Here is a 16,681-nt window from a genome sequence, read left to right as displayed (position 1 = left end):
GATAAAAGCTATGTACCTGATGGCAGTGGGGGCAACAGGTTTGCTCAGCCTACAAATCAATGACGTAGTCAACACATGCAGAAGCAAAGCATACACGACACAAGAAGGGGCATTTTACGAGGGCAGATCGGAGCTTTGGACATAATATGCATCATTTGCACCGTGATTAATGTAACTTAAAGTGTCTATTGGTCCCAATAAGGTGCAAGTTAGAAAATGCAAATCAAGTTATTAGAAACTATGTATGACAGTGGCTGCATTTACCAGCTGTAGTTTATAATATGGAAGATGAAGAGTTAAAGGTGTCAAAGTATGCATACAATACACGAGCCATTTTTAGTCTGTCAGATTAGCGAGTATGATTTAATAACTGACAAAAAAAGGTTTGGATAACAGAGAGGAAAATCTGAAGCCCTATTTGTGAGAAAGCCAACCCTACTAAAAGAGGTTCTTTTTTCGAGGAGTTGGCTGTTTTTATATAAACACACTTTGCTTCAATGGTTGTCATAAGAAAAGCTTCACTTCCTGTGCAGAAAATTATTTCCTGCAGGTAAAATGTTCAATTTGCTTATTTATAGGAGTCTCGAGTCTGTAGATAAAAAGAACTTCACAAAGGTAAAGCTCTTAACAACAACATTTTTTTTTTTTTTTTTTAAGTCAAATACGTTTTATTGAAGAAAGAAGAACACATGACATACATAAGCATGCATTAGAGTACAAATGATAGTATTATCCCTATTTTCTAATAAATGTACCGTAAATACACCAAACAAAATATACTAACCGTAAGAACCAGCAAAGACCTTATACTGGCCCTGATCCTACTAAATAACTTAAATTATTATTATTATTATACATTTTTAAAGCGCCATTTATTCCATGGCGCTTTACATGTGAATACGGGGCAAATGCTGCAAAACTAGATCTCTGGAGTCAGTGTAAAATATATCTCTTCCATTCATAAAGCTATGCACTACTTTTGGTTCACCCATATCAAATATAATACCATAGGGGTATTCACGTAATGAAAAATGAACGTCATACCTTCTGCAGCAGAGCCCCTAATGTTGTAACTCCGTGCGTATGCATTAAATTCTCCTGATTGATTGGATGTCTCTGAATAAAGTGCTTAAGCGTCAAAACAAAAGTAGCGATAATGTTTTTTTCCAGACGAGCCTCTGCAACACAAATACAAATGTTACAGACACGAGGGAGCACAATCCGAAACAGATCAATGCTACCCCAAAGTCATTTATGAAAACTCTTCATAAAATGAGGAAAGATCAAGAAAACAATGAGACTCCAGAGTATGACAGTTATTGATACTTTAAAGGGAACCTGTCAGCAGAATTGTGCACAGTAACCTACAGTGTCAGGTCGGCACCGTTATACTGGTTACAATGAGACAGTGTTAGAAGCCATACTGGTGAATACCTAATCAGAGCACCACATGAATACCCCCCCCCACCGGCGACCCTGGAGCACGAGAATCTCATTAACTCAAAATAAAGATTAAACAACAACCACAAGACAGATTTCATCACCCAGGTATCATTGTAATTAGTATAACGGCGTCGACCTGACGGTGTCTGCAGGTTACTAGGCACAATACTGCTAACAGGTTCACTTTAATCAAGTAAAACAAGTATGGTTCAGTGGTCAACAGTATTAGGTGGGGTGATTACCTTTTGAGGCGCAGGAGGGGAACCCCACACAGGGAAAGTAAAGCAGGAGGTTCCCAAATCAGAGGTGGAATGAACTATGGAGTCAGAGGCCGTGGACCCTCCCAAACTTATTGGGATGTTATTGATGTATGGATACTATTTTTTTTTTTTTAAAACACAAGTAAATCTATATAGTATTGTATTCATACATCGGAAACGTACCGATAAGCATATATAAAAGAAACCACTATGTTCACTGTTTTAATTAAAACAACCTCATATCAGGAGGGCTCTGTGGTTTCAGAGACATAAAAATAGTTTCTCTCAAAAAAAAATTAATTTTAGTGACTCTAGAATTCCTCATTCAGAACATCAAACAAACAGACCTCTGGATCCATAATGGGGCTGGTGTGCCAAGTATAGAGGATAAAATATACCGACCTCAGACATTAATGTTTGTGTGTGAAGGCAAGCCCAAGCTTTATAGCCGCCAGCCGAGTCTTCATAACATTTAGGACAAGTCACAGACGAAGGATCAGCCCAGTGTAATCTAAGAGGTACTAGGTAAGCCTGGTGTATATCATATAGCTGTATTAACTTGTTACTAATTGAATGAGACACCAATAAATGTTATGGATGTGCACTCCTCCCACTTAGCACAGGTGATTTTAAATTAGCAGGAGACAGCAAAGTAAGGGGTCTAGCCCATTTTTCCTCTCACTGGCGAGCTTGAGGAAGGGGAGTTTCAATGCTCCTTTCATTTGGTGTTGGTGCTGTGTGGCGGTCATTGTTGCTGCGGTTTTGTGCTGGTGGGGCAGCGCAGTCGGGGTAATGGGGACTTAGTCTTGCAGCATGGGTGTTGTGAGGCACCAGGCCGTCCACCTTGCCGATGCATTGTCTCTGCAGCGGTGGTTGGTGCACGGCTCCGCTCCGTTAGGGCCATAGGGACCCACTACGAGGTTTGCAGTGACATGGCAGTGGGCTTCAGTCTGATCAGAATGTTAAACTAAGAACCTCATGTTCAGTTATATACACTGCTCAAAAAAAATAAAGGGAACACTTAAACAACAGAATATAACTCCAAGTAAATCAAACTTCTGTGAAATCAAACTGTCCACTTAGGAAGCAACACTGTTTGACAACCAATTTCTCATGCTGTTGTGCAAATGGAATGGACAACAGGTGGAAATTACTGAAAATTATCAAGACCAATGCTTTCTGGCTGATGTTTTGATCACTTTTGAATGTTGGTTGTGCTTTCACACTCGTGGTAGCATGAGACGGACTCTACAACCCACACAAGTGGCTCAGGTAGTGCAGCTCATCCAGGATGGCACATCAATGCGAGCTGTGGCAAGAAGGTTTGCTGTGTCTGTCAGCGTAGTATCCAGAGGCTGGTGGCACTACCAGGAGACAGGCCAGTACACCAGGAGACGTGGAGGGGGCTGTAGGAAGGCAACAACCAAGCAGCATGATCGCTACCTCCGCCTTTGTGCAAGAAGGAACAGGAGGAGCACTGCCAGAGCCCTGCAAAATGACCTCCAGCAGGCCACAAATGTGCAGGTGTCTGCACAAACTGTGAGGATGGTCTGAGTGACCGACGTCCACAAATGGGGGTTGTACTCACAGCCCAACACCGTGCAGGATGCTTGGCATTTGCCACAGAACACTAGGATTGGCAAATTCGCCACTGGGCGCCCTGTGCTCTTCACAGATAAAAGCAGGTTCACACTGAGCACATGTGACACACAAGATAGAATCTGGAAACGCCGTGGAGAGCGATCTGCTGCCTGCAACATCCTTCAGCATGACCAGTTTGGCAGTGGGTCAGTAATGGTGTGGAGTAGCATTTCTTTGGAGGGCCGCACAGCCCTTGATGTGCTCACCAGAGGTAGCCTGACTGCCATTAGGTATAGACAGGAGATCCTCCGACCCCTTGTGAGGCCATATGCTGGTGCGGTTGGCCCTGGGTTCCTCCTAATACAGGACAATGCCAGACCTCATGTGGCTGCAGAGTGTCAGCAGTTCCTGCAGGATGAAGGCATTGAAGCTATGGACTGGCCCACCCGTTCCCCAGACCTGAATCTGATTGAACACATCTGGGACATCATGTCTCGCACCATCCACCAACGTCACGTTGCACCACTGACTGTCCAGGAGTTGGCGGATGCTTTGGTCCAGGTCTGGGAGGAGATCCCTCAAGACACCATCCGCCGCCTCATCAGGAGCATGCCCAGGTGTTTTACAGTAGGGAGGTCATCCAGGCACATGGAGGCCACACACAATACTGAGCATCTTTTCCTTGTCTTGAGGCATTTCCACCGAAGTTGGATCAGCCTGTAATTTGATTTTCCACTTTGATCTTGAATATCATTCCAAATCCAGACCTCCATGCGATATTCATTTTTATTTACATTGATAACTGTTATGTTTTATTGTTCTGAACACATTCCACTATGCAATGAATAAAAATTTGCAACTGGAATATTTCATTCAGCGATATCTAGGATGTGGTATTTTAGCGTTCCCTTTATTTTTTTGAGCAGTGTATATTTTTGCCCAGCGGCATTAGATCACTGTATGATTTTTGGAGGTGCTGTCCATTCTCTTTTCAGTACACAAATACATTTTTTTGTAGCAAATCTGAGTAACGTTCCTCTATTACAGATGGTATCATAAGCTTCCATGTATATAGAGAAGGTATCAAGGTATTAACCACTTTGGCCCTAATTAAGTGTCAGTAAACAACAGAAACACAGCCACCAGGTCCCTGTGAGCAGATGCTGCCCATCAAAGGGCAGGAAGAGAATAGCTACAGATTTACAAAAATTAAAACAGAGGTCCAATAAAAACACCCCATCATTCTTCAGATTCCATATTTCATGGTCCGTATGCAGTCCACCATGCCCTGACTGACCAGAGCTGTCCTGACCAGAACTAGGAACCTCGCATATGTGTATGAGGCTATAAATTTGGGTCAGGAGACCCACGGTCAGTCTGGGCATTGAGGTTTGCACACCGACCGTGAAACATGGCTGTCACAATCTGGTCAAACATGAAGGCACAGTAATCAGCCTGTAAAGAACTACAAGCTGACTAGGAAGGCAGTGACATACTTCAATTTCATCAAGAAAAGATCTACTATAAGAAAGGGAGGAGAACATAACAGCCAATACATACACATCTACACAGAACTGACCATCTCATTGAGAAGGAGGTGGCAGGGGCATGAATTTCATGTTGTTATTACACTGATCTAAGTAAAATATTTCAGAAATACTCTTACACTGGTAATGCATAATGTATGGCATTCAGGTCTGGAAGCAGCTGGTGAAACTCAGTACTGGGCCCAGGGAGGGCGAGGAAAGCAGTTTGTTTTTATACAAAGAAATGTGCCTGGGCAAAGAGGTTTTCTGAAACCAGATAAACCTCTTAAAAAGGGTACGCAGCATGAGGGTGTGAGGTTACATTTCACCTGTGTGTGCTGGTAACAGTAGTTGTGTTTACCTGTAAAGTTTATAAAGGTTGCTTGAAAGGTTTCATCGTCTTACATAATCGAACACATCCAACCTCTGTCTGTCTACAAATCAACAGCTTGTAGAGGTGACACTACAGTGAGGTTAATTCCTTCATGGGGTGGTCCGAAATAATAATAATAATAATAAATAATAATCTTCATCTTTATATAGCGCTAACATATTCCACAGCGCTTTATAGTTTGCACACATTATCATCGCTGTCCCCGATGATCATCTAAATTCCCTATCAGTATGTCTTTGGAATGTGGGAGGAAACCGGAGAACCCGGAGGAAACCCATGCAAACACGGGGAGAACAAACCCCTTGCAGATGTTGTCCTTGGTGGGATTTGAATCCAGGACTCCAGCGCTGCAAGCTGCAGTACTAACCACTGAACCACCGTGCTGCCCCGAAACTAACATTTACTTTATTCCTAAATGCTGGGATACTCTATACAAGACATCAGGGGCAGTGGCTGCTGTCAGTCAAAGGGGGAGTTACAAGTGTGAGACATATAGCTCAGGAGAGCAGACTGTCAGTCAATAAATGTCTCACACTGGTAATGCCCACTTTCCTTTAAAATAAGCTTTGGAGGCAGATTCTCAGTGAGATCTATGACCGCCTCATAGATCTTAACACTTCATTAACAAATTACAAAAAAAGTGGATTTCTTTGGAATAAGGCATCAGATCACAGATACCAGGTGGCTTAGCGGGGTTGATCCTAATGACAGATATACTATTTACAAACACACACAAAAAAACACAGAAAAAACTGTACAGTTCCCTGGTGACCTCAAACTCGCCACAACATTGTTTACTGACTAAAACAAACAAAAAAAAAATAAACCTGCACTTTTCCAGGAAACCCTGTGTGAAAGGAAAGAACCCTGAAAATAATCTTATTTATATACAGTGGGGCAAAAAAGTATTTAGTCAGTCAGCAATAGTGCAAGTTCCACCACTTAAAAAGATGAGAGGCGTCTGTAATTTACATCATAGGTAGACCTCAACTATGGGAGACAAACTGAGAAAAAAAAATCCAGAAAATCACATTGTCTGTTTTTTTAACATTTTATTTGCATATTATGGTGGAAAATAAGTATTTGGTCAGAAACAAAATGTAATCTCAATACTTTGTAATATATCCTTTGTTGGCAATGACAGAGGTCAAACGTTTTCTGTAAGTCTTCACAAGGTTGCCACACACTGTTGTTGGTATGTTGGCCCATTCCTCCATGCAGATCTCCTCTAGAGCAGTGATGTTTTTGGCTTTTCGCTTGGCAACACGGACTTTCAACTCCCTCCAAAGGTTTTCTATAGGGTTGAGATCTGGAGACTGGCTAGGCCACTCCAGGACCTTGAAATGCTTCTTACGAAGCCACTCCTTCGTTGCCCTGGCGGTGTGCTTTGGATCATTGTCATGTTGAAAGACCCAGCCACGTTTCATCTTCAATGCCCTTGCTGATGGAAGGAGGTTTGCACTCAAAATCTCACGATACATGGCCCCATTCATTCTTTCATGTATCCGGATCAGTCATCCTGGCCCCTTTGCAGAGAAACGGCCCCAAAGCATGATGTTTCCACCACCATGCTTTACAGTAGGTATGGTGTTTGATGGATGCAACTCAGTATTCTTTTTCCTCCAAACACGACAAGTTGTGTTTCTACCAAACAGTTCCAGTTTGGTTTCATCAGACCATAGGACATTCTCCCAAAACTCCTCTGGATCATCCAAATGCTCTCTAGCAAACTTCAGACGGGCCCAGACATGTACTGGCTTAAGCAGTGGGACACGTCTAGCACTGCAGGATCTGAGTCCATGGTGGCGTAGTGTGTTACTTATGGTAGGCCTTGTTACATTGGTCCCAGCTCTCTGCAGTTCATTCACTAGGTCCCCCCGCGTGGTTCTGGGATTTTTGCTCACCGTTCTTGTGATCATTCTGACCCCACGGGGTGGGATTTTGCGTGGAGCCCCAGATCGAGGGAGATTATCAGTGATCTTGTATGTCTTCCATTTTCTAATTATTGCTCCCACTGTTGATTTCTTCACTCCAAGCTGGTTGGCTATTGCAGATTCAGTCTTCCCAGCCTGGTGCAGGGCTACAATTTTGTTTCTGGTGTCCTTTGACAGCTCTTTGGTCTTCACCATAGTGGAGTTTGGAGTCGAGGGTGTGCACAGGTGTCTTTTTATACTGATAACAAGTTTAAACAGGTGCCATTACTACAGGTAATGAGTGGAGGAAAGAGGAGACTCTTAAAGAAGAAGTTACAGGTCTGTGAGAGCCAGAAATCTTGATTGTTTGTTTCTGACCAAATACTTATTTTCCACCATAATATGCAAATAAAATGTTAAAAAAAAACAGACAATGTGATTTTCTGGATTTTTTTTTCTCAGTTTGTCTCCCATAGTTGAGGTCTACCTATGATGTAAATTACAGACGCCGCTCATCTTTTTAAAGGGAACCTGTCACCCCGTTTTTTGAGATTGAGCTATAAATACTGTTAAATAGGGCCTGCGCTGTGTGTTCCTATAGTGTATGTAGTGTACCCCGATTCCCCACCTATGCTGAGAAATAACTTACCAAAGTCGCCGTTTTCGCCTGTCAATCAGGCTGGTCAGGTCGGGAGGGCGTGGTGACATCGCTGGTTCTTCCTCAGCTTTACGTTGGTGGCGTAGTGGCGTAGTGGTGAACAAGCAGCGAGCGATCTGCGCTGTCATCCCTTTCGTCGGTGGGGGCGGCCATCTTCCTGGGGCCGCGCGTGCGCAGATCGAGTGCTCTGCTGCACGGGGCTTCAAGAAAATGGCCGCGGGATGCCGCGCGTGCGCATTAGAGATCGCGGCGGCCATTTTCCCAAAGCCGAGTTTGCATCTCAGCTTTGGGAAAATGGCCGCCGCGATCTCTAATGCGCACGCGCGGCATCCCGCGGCCATTTTCCTGAAGCCCCGTGCAGCAGAGCACTCGATCTGCGCACGTGCGGCCCCAGGAAGATGGCCGCCCCCACCGACGAAAGGGATGACAGCGCAGATCGCGCGCTGCTTGTTCACCACTACGCCACTACGCCACCAACGTAAAGCTGAGGAAGAACCAGCGATGTCACCACGCCCTCCCGACCTGACCAGCCTGATTGACAGGCGAAAACGGCGACTTTGGTAAGTTATTTCTCAGCATAGGTGGGGAATCGGGGTACACTACATACACTATAGGAACACACAGCGCAGGCCCTATTTAACAGTATTTATAGCTCAATCTCAAAAAACGGGGTGACAGGTTCCCTTTAAGTGGTGGAACTTGCACTATTGCTGACTGACTAAATACTTTTTTGCCCCACTGTATGTAATACAAAGATAAATGCACAATAAGTATGGTAATTGTAAAAAATAATACCTGAAGCTTTTGTTGAAGAGAGAACAACAAAATCTCCCTCTGTAGGCGTCAACAGCTCTGGGGGAAGACTAATACTTTCAGATCGGTCAGAGGCGAACTCATTTAAACAGCCAATTTGCTCCAACAGCGGAAATAATGTGTTTAGTCCACCAATGCAGTTGATCATGTCCTGAAACAGAAATATAGTGTGTTCATATTAATAAGGATGTAAATGTTTAGTCACTTGTAACGCTCACAATTTTCTTTCAGCTAACAGAACAATGACAGAATTCTAGTTTTTCACAAATATCTACACTTGTCTCCTTAATATTAGTGAGCTGAGTTTACAACAATTTCCTAACAAGTCTCTGCGGCTGCCATCCATACAGCCAAGTTGTAATTATTACGGCAGACTCAAACTTATGACAATATTGCTGAGCGTCAGCACTTTGCCAAAATAATGGCATTTATCAGAATCTATCTTTACACACCTATGTCCTTGAAAACCTGACATTTCATCAGCTGTGTACAGTAAAATTACAGCGTGACAAGTTAGAATAGAAAACTTAGAATAGAGAGATATAAAAAAGTCAGTTACAAATATATTACAGTGCTTCTGTAGCTTACTGTACATACCATTATTAATAAATACTTTTCTGAAAAAAAATGGTGCAGGATCCCCTGAAATATTATTAACCAGCAGAGGGAAAGAAGAAAGCTGGGGGCAGATGTTTATAGCCTGGCAAGAGGGTAATAAGAATGAAGCTTCCACTGTTTTGGGCAAACAGCAGAGCTCAGAAGGGAAGGAGCGCCTTTGACTTTTCAATGCAAAATTGACTGGAATTGAGATAGGAAGCCATGTCGCATTTGGAGAGCCACTGATGTGCCTAAACATTGAAACCCCCCACAAGTGACACCATTTTGGAAAGTAGACCCCCTAAGGAACTTATCTAGGTGTGTGGTGAGCACTTTGACCCACCAAGTGCTTCACAGAAGTTTATAATGCAGAGCCGTAAAAATAAAAAATCATATTATTTCACAAAAATGATATTTTCGCCCCCAATTTTTTATTTTCCCAAGGGTAACAGAAGAAATTGGACCCCAAAAGTTGTTGTGCAATTTGTCTTGAGTACGCTGATACCCCATATGTGGGGGTAAACCACTGTTTGGGCGCACGGCAGAGCTCGGAAGGGAAGGAGCGCCATTTGACTTTTCAATGCAAAATTGACTGGAATTGAGATGGGACACCATATCGCGATTGGAGAGCCCCTGATGTGCCTAAACATTGAAACCCCCCACAAGTGACACCATTTTGGAAAGTAGACCCCCTAAGGAACTTATCTAGGTGTGTTGTAAGCACTTTTACCATATTCAAGAAGTTTATTAACCCTTCAGGTGTTTCACAGAAATTTTTAGAATGTTTTAAAAAAAATGAACATTTAACTTTTTCACAAAACATTTACTTCAGCTCCAATTTGTTTTATTTTACCAAGGGTAACAGGAGAAATTGGACCCCAAAAGTTGTAGTACAATTTGTCCTGAGTATGCCGATGCCCCATATGTGGGGGTAAACCACTGTTTGGGTGCATGGCAGAGCTCGGAAGGGAAGGAGCGCCATTTGACTTTTTCAATGCAAAATTGACTGGAATTGAGATGGGACACCATGTTGCGTTTGGAGAGCCCCTGATGTGCCTAAACCTTGAAACCCCCCACAAGTGACACCATTTTGGAAACTAGACCCCATAAGGAACTTATCTAGATGTGTGGTGAGCACTTTGACCCACCGAGTGCTTCACAGAAGTTTATAATGTAGAGCCGTAAAAATAAATCATATTTTTTCACAAAAATTATCTTTTCGCCCCCAATTATTTATTTCCCAAGGGTAAGAGAAGAAATTGGACCACAAAAGTTGTTGTGCAATTTGTCCTGAGTACGCTGATACCCCATATGTGGGGGTAAACCACTGTTTGGGCGCATGACAGAGCTCAGAAGGGAAGGAGCGCCGTTTGATTTTTCAATGCAAAATTTACTGGAATTGACATGGGACACCATGTTGCGTTTGGAGAGCCCCTGATGTGCCTAAACAGTGGAAACCCCCCAATTCTAACTGAAACCCTAATCCAAGCACACCCCTAACCATAATCCCAAAGGTAACCCTAACCACACCCCTAACCCTAATCCCAACCGTAAATGTAATCCAAACCCTAACCCTAACTTTAGCCCCAACCCTAACCGTAGCCCTAACCCCAACCCTAGCTCCAACCCTAACCCCAACCCTAGCTCCAACCCTAACCCCAACCCTAGCCCCAATGCTAACCCTAGCCCCAACCCTAATGGGAAAATGGAAATAAATACATTTTTTAAATTTTATTATTTTTCCCTAACGAAAGGGGTGATGAAGGGGGGTTTGATTTACTTTTATAGCAGGTTTTTTAGCGGATTTTTATTATTCGCAGCTGTCACACACCAAAAGATGCTTTTTATTGCAAAAAATAGTTTTTGCGTCTCCACATTGTGAGAGCTATAATGTTTCCATATTTTGGTCCACAGAGTCATGTGAGGGCTTGTTTTTTGCAGGACGAGTTGACGCTTTTATTGGAACAATTTCCGCGTTTCGTAAAATTGATAAAGCTGTTTTATTCTTCGGGTCAGTACGATTACAGTGATACCTCATTTATATCTTTTTTTATGTTTTGGCGCTTATATACGATAAAAACTATTTTATATAAAAAAATTATTATTATTGCATCGCATTATTCTGAGGACTATAACTTATTTTTTAGCTGATGACGCTGCATGGCGGCTCGTTTTTTGAGGGACAAGATGACGTTTTCAGCGGTACCATGGTTATTTATATCCGTCTTTTGATCGCGTGTTATTCCACTTTTTGTTTGGCGGTATGTTAATAAAGCGTTGTTTTTTGCCTCTTTTACGGTGGTTCACTGAAGGGGTTAACTAGTGGGACAGTTTTATAGGTTGGGTCGTTACGGACACGAAGATACTAAATATGAGTACTTTTACTTTTTTATTTAAATAAAGAAATGTATTTATTGGAACAATATTTTTTTTTCTACACATGTATATATATATTTTTTTACTTTTTTACATTGCCCCAGGTGGGGACATCACACTATAGTGTCAGATCGCTGTTCTGACACTTTGCACAGCACTGTGTCAGATCAGCGATCTGACAGGCAGTGCTCCTGGCTTACCAGCGCCTGCTCTGAGCAGGCGCTTGTAAGCCACCTCCCTGCAGGACCCGGAAGCAGCCCCGCGACCATTTTGGGTCCGGGGCCTGCAGGGAGAAGGAGGTAGGAGACCCTCGAAGCAACGTGATCACATCGCGTTGCTTTGAGGGTCTCAGGGAAACATGCAGGGAGCCCCCTGCCTGCGTGATGCTTCCCTATGCCGCCGGAACGCTGCGATCATCTTTGATCGCAGCAACCTGGGGGTTATTGTGCCAGGAGAGGTCCGTGACCGCTCCTGGCACATAGTGCCGGACGTCAGCTGACACCAGGATGCGATGGGCCGCGCTCCCTCGTGAGACAGAATAGTATGTCCAATGGTAGAAAGGGGTTACTATCAGCTCACGGATATATACTTAGCCTTTACTGGTTATTAAAATGGACTCTAAAGGAGAGCAAGATATTATTATGTTTTAAAAGAGGCATGGACTCGTCTGACACAGATGTAATACTATCACTTTACAAAACATTACTGACACCTCATCGGCAATATGCAGTTAAGATCTGGGCACCAGTTTAGATAAAGGATGCCTTGGAGTTAGAAAAGGTACAAAGCTGTGGCTTTAAGGCTTTGGTGAGGGGAAGGTTGCTAATTCAACGAAAATTAGGTACTGTAACTACCTTACATACATCTACCATTACACTGTATTTGATTCTATATGTATATTCTTTGTTTTGTACTTGATTGCATCTAATAAAATGAAAAAAACATTTGCTGAATGGGACTGTCAGCACAGAATGACTGTTCAAACTAAGTCCTGCCGATCGATGCTTCACGGCGGGACCAATCACTTACATACACCTTCACACCTGCTTGTTTCCCCCTATCTCCATCCCCTCTTCTTTGATTGACAGCTCTGGCTTCATAGAGCCAGAGAAGGAAGGAGATAGATGGAAACCAAGCAGGTAGTAAGGTGTAAATAAATTATTGGATTGGTGCCACCATAAAGCACCGAGTGCTTGTGTGAATAAAGTACCTGTAATAAAAATTGATCTGACTGAAAAAAAAAAAAAGAAAAGATACAACGAGCAGACAGAAAACTGATAAGGGATATAGAGGATCTTGGTTATTAAGAAGGATTAGAAGAATTACATTTATATACGGTAATCTTGAGGAGAGACGTTTAAGGGGAGACTTGATCGATTTATAAAAGTACATACAGGGCCAAAACAAAGTGTGGTTTAATGTAGTGATGATCGAGTCTCGGTTTTTCCGAGCATGCTCGGGTGGTCTCCAAGTATTTTGACGTGCTCGGAGATTTAGGTTTAGTCACCTCAGCTGCATGATTTGCAACTGCTGGACAGGCTGAATACATGTGGGAATCTCCTAACAAACAGGCAACCCCAACATGTATTCAGGCTGTCTAGCAGTCGCAAATCATGCAGCTGAAGCGACGAAAATGAAATCTCCGAGCACGCCAAAATACTCGGACTCCTGATCGAGCTTGAGAAAACCCGAGAAACGAGCATACTCGCTCATCACTAGTCAAAAGATGTTTCATGTAAAAGCCCCCTCAAAAGACAAGGGGGCACTACCTCCATTTGGAAAAAAAATCATTCTTTAGTGGAGACAAAGCTTACTGACCATGAGAACCATTACTCTGCTCAGGAGCTGGTCACAGTGGGAATGTGTGCTGGTTTTAATAAGGGCTTACAGGGTTTTATTTAGAAGAGAATAACAAATACTTATGTAAATGTATAACATTCTTGTTCTAAATGTAAATCCAGTGGATTATCTCTCAGGATCAATGAGGGAAAGATGTGCCATTTTATTACCACTGTGAAGTAAACTAACTTACGGATGGTGTAAATTTAGCAAAACAGACTGAAGATGCACCTGAATTACCAAACAGCATACGTCAGTGACACAATTCTTCCATCTAAAGACTGTCATGTCTAATATTATACTGACTAAAAATTACATGTTTAGTCATTTTATTGAATGCACGAGCTTCTATTTCTTAGCTGGCCTTGGGTAGAATAGCTGCAGATAATTAAGTTTCCTGTAACCATCCTTCTTAATTTCCTTATATAAAATGAAAGATAAAAATTGCAGGAAGCAGCTCAATTCCAAGCACGAGAGGCTGTGGAGAATCACTATTACTACACAGGATACAAGGCACTAGGAAGTAAAGTAACACACTGAGGTTTTGGAGCATAGCCAAATGCTACACTTTTCTATTAAATACCTTGATGTCCCAGTTAACAACTTTGTTCCCAGTCAATCGTCCATGATATTGGTTGGGTGATAAATCAAGGCAGATATGATTTCCGCAAGCCTAAACAAACAAATAAAATCCTTTAGTGGAAATATTTAATTATATTGATATTTCATAAAACTAGACTGCAAAAAGAAAAGCACTCATTAAATAGAATTCTATAAAATTACTAATCTTGTAGTGTTAACAAGCTGACAATCAGACAATCTGACAAAAAGAATGTTCATGGCAGCATATTGTCCAGTGTAAGCACTCACGCTGCAGAGAACAATGATAGTGTATATGCAAAGAATCAATTAGCGATTGTTCTGTGCATATCGGAAAAACAGCCGGCCTATCTAAACAGCCTCAAATTAGTTGATCAGCTCTTTTTTTTACAACCACAGGTTAACCAGTGTACTTGAGTCCTCACTTCTATTAAATGTCTACACAATGCAGGCCCAGCACCTGTGTAAAGTAGAGCTGGTTAGTATTGATGCACAGGACCCGGTCCATTGACCATATCAATAATCTGTGGTCACTGCACGGAAGCTCTGAAAAACACCTTTTACCTGATGGTAGCCCCGGTTCTTTTATTGATCAGCCAGCATGGCGTGCCGTCACATGTGGGTCACGCCACAATGATAACTTCACACCAGACCGGCTAATCAAAAGAGGAGCTGAGGATGCTGTCAGGCAAGAGGCGGTTCACAGAGCCACAATTCAGCAGCCACAGATCGCCGACATAGCCCATGTCTCACGTCAAAGTCATACCATCATTATAAATAGGGTTTCAATTGTATTTCTAAATTGTATGCTTTTAAACAGTGTAAGATAAACTAAGGACAGAAGTTGGGTACACAAGGATCATTCTACATGACTTCATTCCACCATGATACCACCCTGCACAGGAGGAAAGCCTAAATGAATAAACTATATGAGGAAAGTCACAGTAAATGCTTCTTACTAACCTTTGGTGTATAATAAATAAGCAGTTTGCTGGGCAGGTCTGTTAGTTCAGTGTCCTGTGATTTCCAGGGGTTCAAGCTGTTTGGGCCTAACAAGAGGTATACAGACACATAAATGCCGCTGTACAATGTAAATGCAAATAATTACACTTCATTTAAAGAGGACCTGTCACTTGCTGAAAAAAATGGAATAAAATCCCTGATTCTGCCTTTTTGCAGCTCTGCACTGTGTCACGCCATTACAGAGATAGTAATTTGTTATTCTTGAGTGTGATATGTGAAATCTCTGCTTTGCCGTCCAATTGGACATTTCTGCAGAGTTTTCTCTGGGGGTGTGTACTTTCATCCCTTCCTCACAGATGTGCTCATCACAGCTCAGCAGCGTCTGTGACTGCTAGATCAGCTGCAAAGCTGTGATTGGCAGCAGCCGGGAGCGAAGGGTGAAAGTGCACCCCCCAGAGAAGACTTGCCCAGTTGCACTATATGTGGAGATTTCACATAACATGCTCTAAAACAGATAAGTGTGACTATATCTGCGATGGAGTGACACAGCGCAAAATAGGTGAAACATGGAAAATGCGGGGACCTCAGGGATTTTCACAAAGTATTTAACTCAATGGTTTTGAGCAACTAACAGGTCCTCTTTAAATAGAACCACCACTCACTTACCAGCCAAGTACAAAGCCTTAATCTGATGTGCTTGCAATGCATCATGGAATATAAGAACAGATCCAAGTTGACCTTCAAGCGATGTTGGAGACCCCCATTCGCTATCTTGAGTCCCAGCTGAAATTAATTTGACAGATTCTGTCTTTCCTTGTAACCCACTTCTTGATGGTGAAGACAGAATGCCGCCCAGTGATGACCTACTTGTACTGCTTGGAGGAGAGACAGGAGGATCTGCTATCTGTGATGGGGGGGGTGTATTGGTCTTTTGTCCAGCAGATCCAATGCAACAAGAAGTGAAAGGCTGAAATTTTTTTTAAAAAAGTCACATTTTGAGAATGGCGGCAATAATCCGAGAACAACTGTGTGCACCCAACATGCTTTCCCTTAACACATTCAGGCCAGCAACAACGATTTTGAGCAGACTGTACAAAATCATGAATTATAAAGCAACATATTTATATCCTTACTTCACTCATAGCGGGAAACTTTAGAGGCGAAGTGATTTTCAGCTGTCCATTGACATAAATGTAGACATTGCTTTGTCCAAAAAATCCCAACGACCTTCTTGCAGGTACATGGACAATGGCTATACTGTGCTGTTGAAGTAAATCACAATTAGTTAAAGGTTTCTGACGATAAACACAAGTCAGGAGGAGGACCAGCCACACTCAAGAATTATAATAGGTTGCAAAAAGAGATTTTTTATTTAATATATACGAGATGTTCACCGCGAGGAAAAACATAAGTGAAAACAAGGCATCGTTTCGACCCTACCCCGGGTCCTTGTCAAACCTCACTTGAATAGTAGAGAGAATCAACAGAAGACTGGTATAGATAGAAAGACAGAAGTCCCTTATGAGGCATATTTACTTTATGGAGTAGGATGCCGTCACAGCGTCTTACTCCATTAAGTATAAATGTCCCAGAAGGGACTTCTGTCTTTCGATCTATACCAGCCTTCTATTGATTCTCTCTACTATTCAAGTGAGGTTTGACAAAGACCATGGGTAGGGTCGAAACATTGCCATGATTGCCTTGTTTTCACTTATTTT

At 42.5% G+C, this 16,681-nt stretch overlaps 1 protein-coding gene across 3 annotated transcripts in view; it reads right to left on the bottom strand.

Annotated features, from left to right (window-relative positions):
* NBEAL1 (neurobeachin like 1) overlaps positions 1–16,681 on the bottom strand; it is a 287,965-nt gene that overhangs the window by 126,086 nt on the left and 145,198 nt on the right. For all 3 annotated transcript variants that reach the window (XM_069733637.1, XM_069733636.1, XM_069733638.1), the window contains 6 exons: positions 16,097–16,225; positions 15,630–15,930; positions 14,964–15,049; positions 13,984–14,073; positions 8,571–8,739; positions 1,045–1,178 (listed from right to left, as the gene is read on the bottom strand). In XM_069733637.1, the coding sequence (XP_069589738.1) occupies positions 1,045–1,178; positions 8,571–8,739; positions 13,984–14,073; positions 14,964–15,049; positions 15,630–15,930; positions 16,097–16,225 (909 nt within the window). The remainder of the gene's footprint in view (positions 1–1,044; positions 1,179–8,570; positions 8,740–13,983; positions 14,074–14,963; positions 15,050–15,629; positions 15,931–16,096; positions 16,226–16,681) is intronic.

The sequence above is a fragment of the Ranitomeya imitator genome, chromosome 7 (genome assembly GCF_032444005.1).
Source record: "Ranitomeya imitator isolate aRanImi1 chromosome 7, aRanImi1.pri, whole genome shotgun sequence".
NCBI classification, from domain to species: Eukaryota; Metazoa; Chordata; class Amphibia; order Anura; family Dendrobatidae; genus Ranitomeya; species Ranitomeya imitator.
This window is presented reverse-complemented; position numbering and strand designations above follow the sequence as displayed.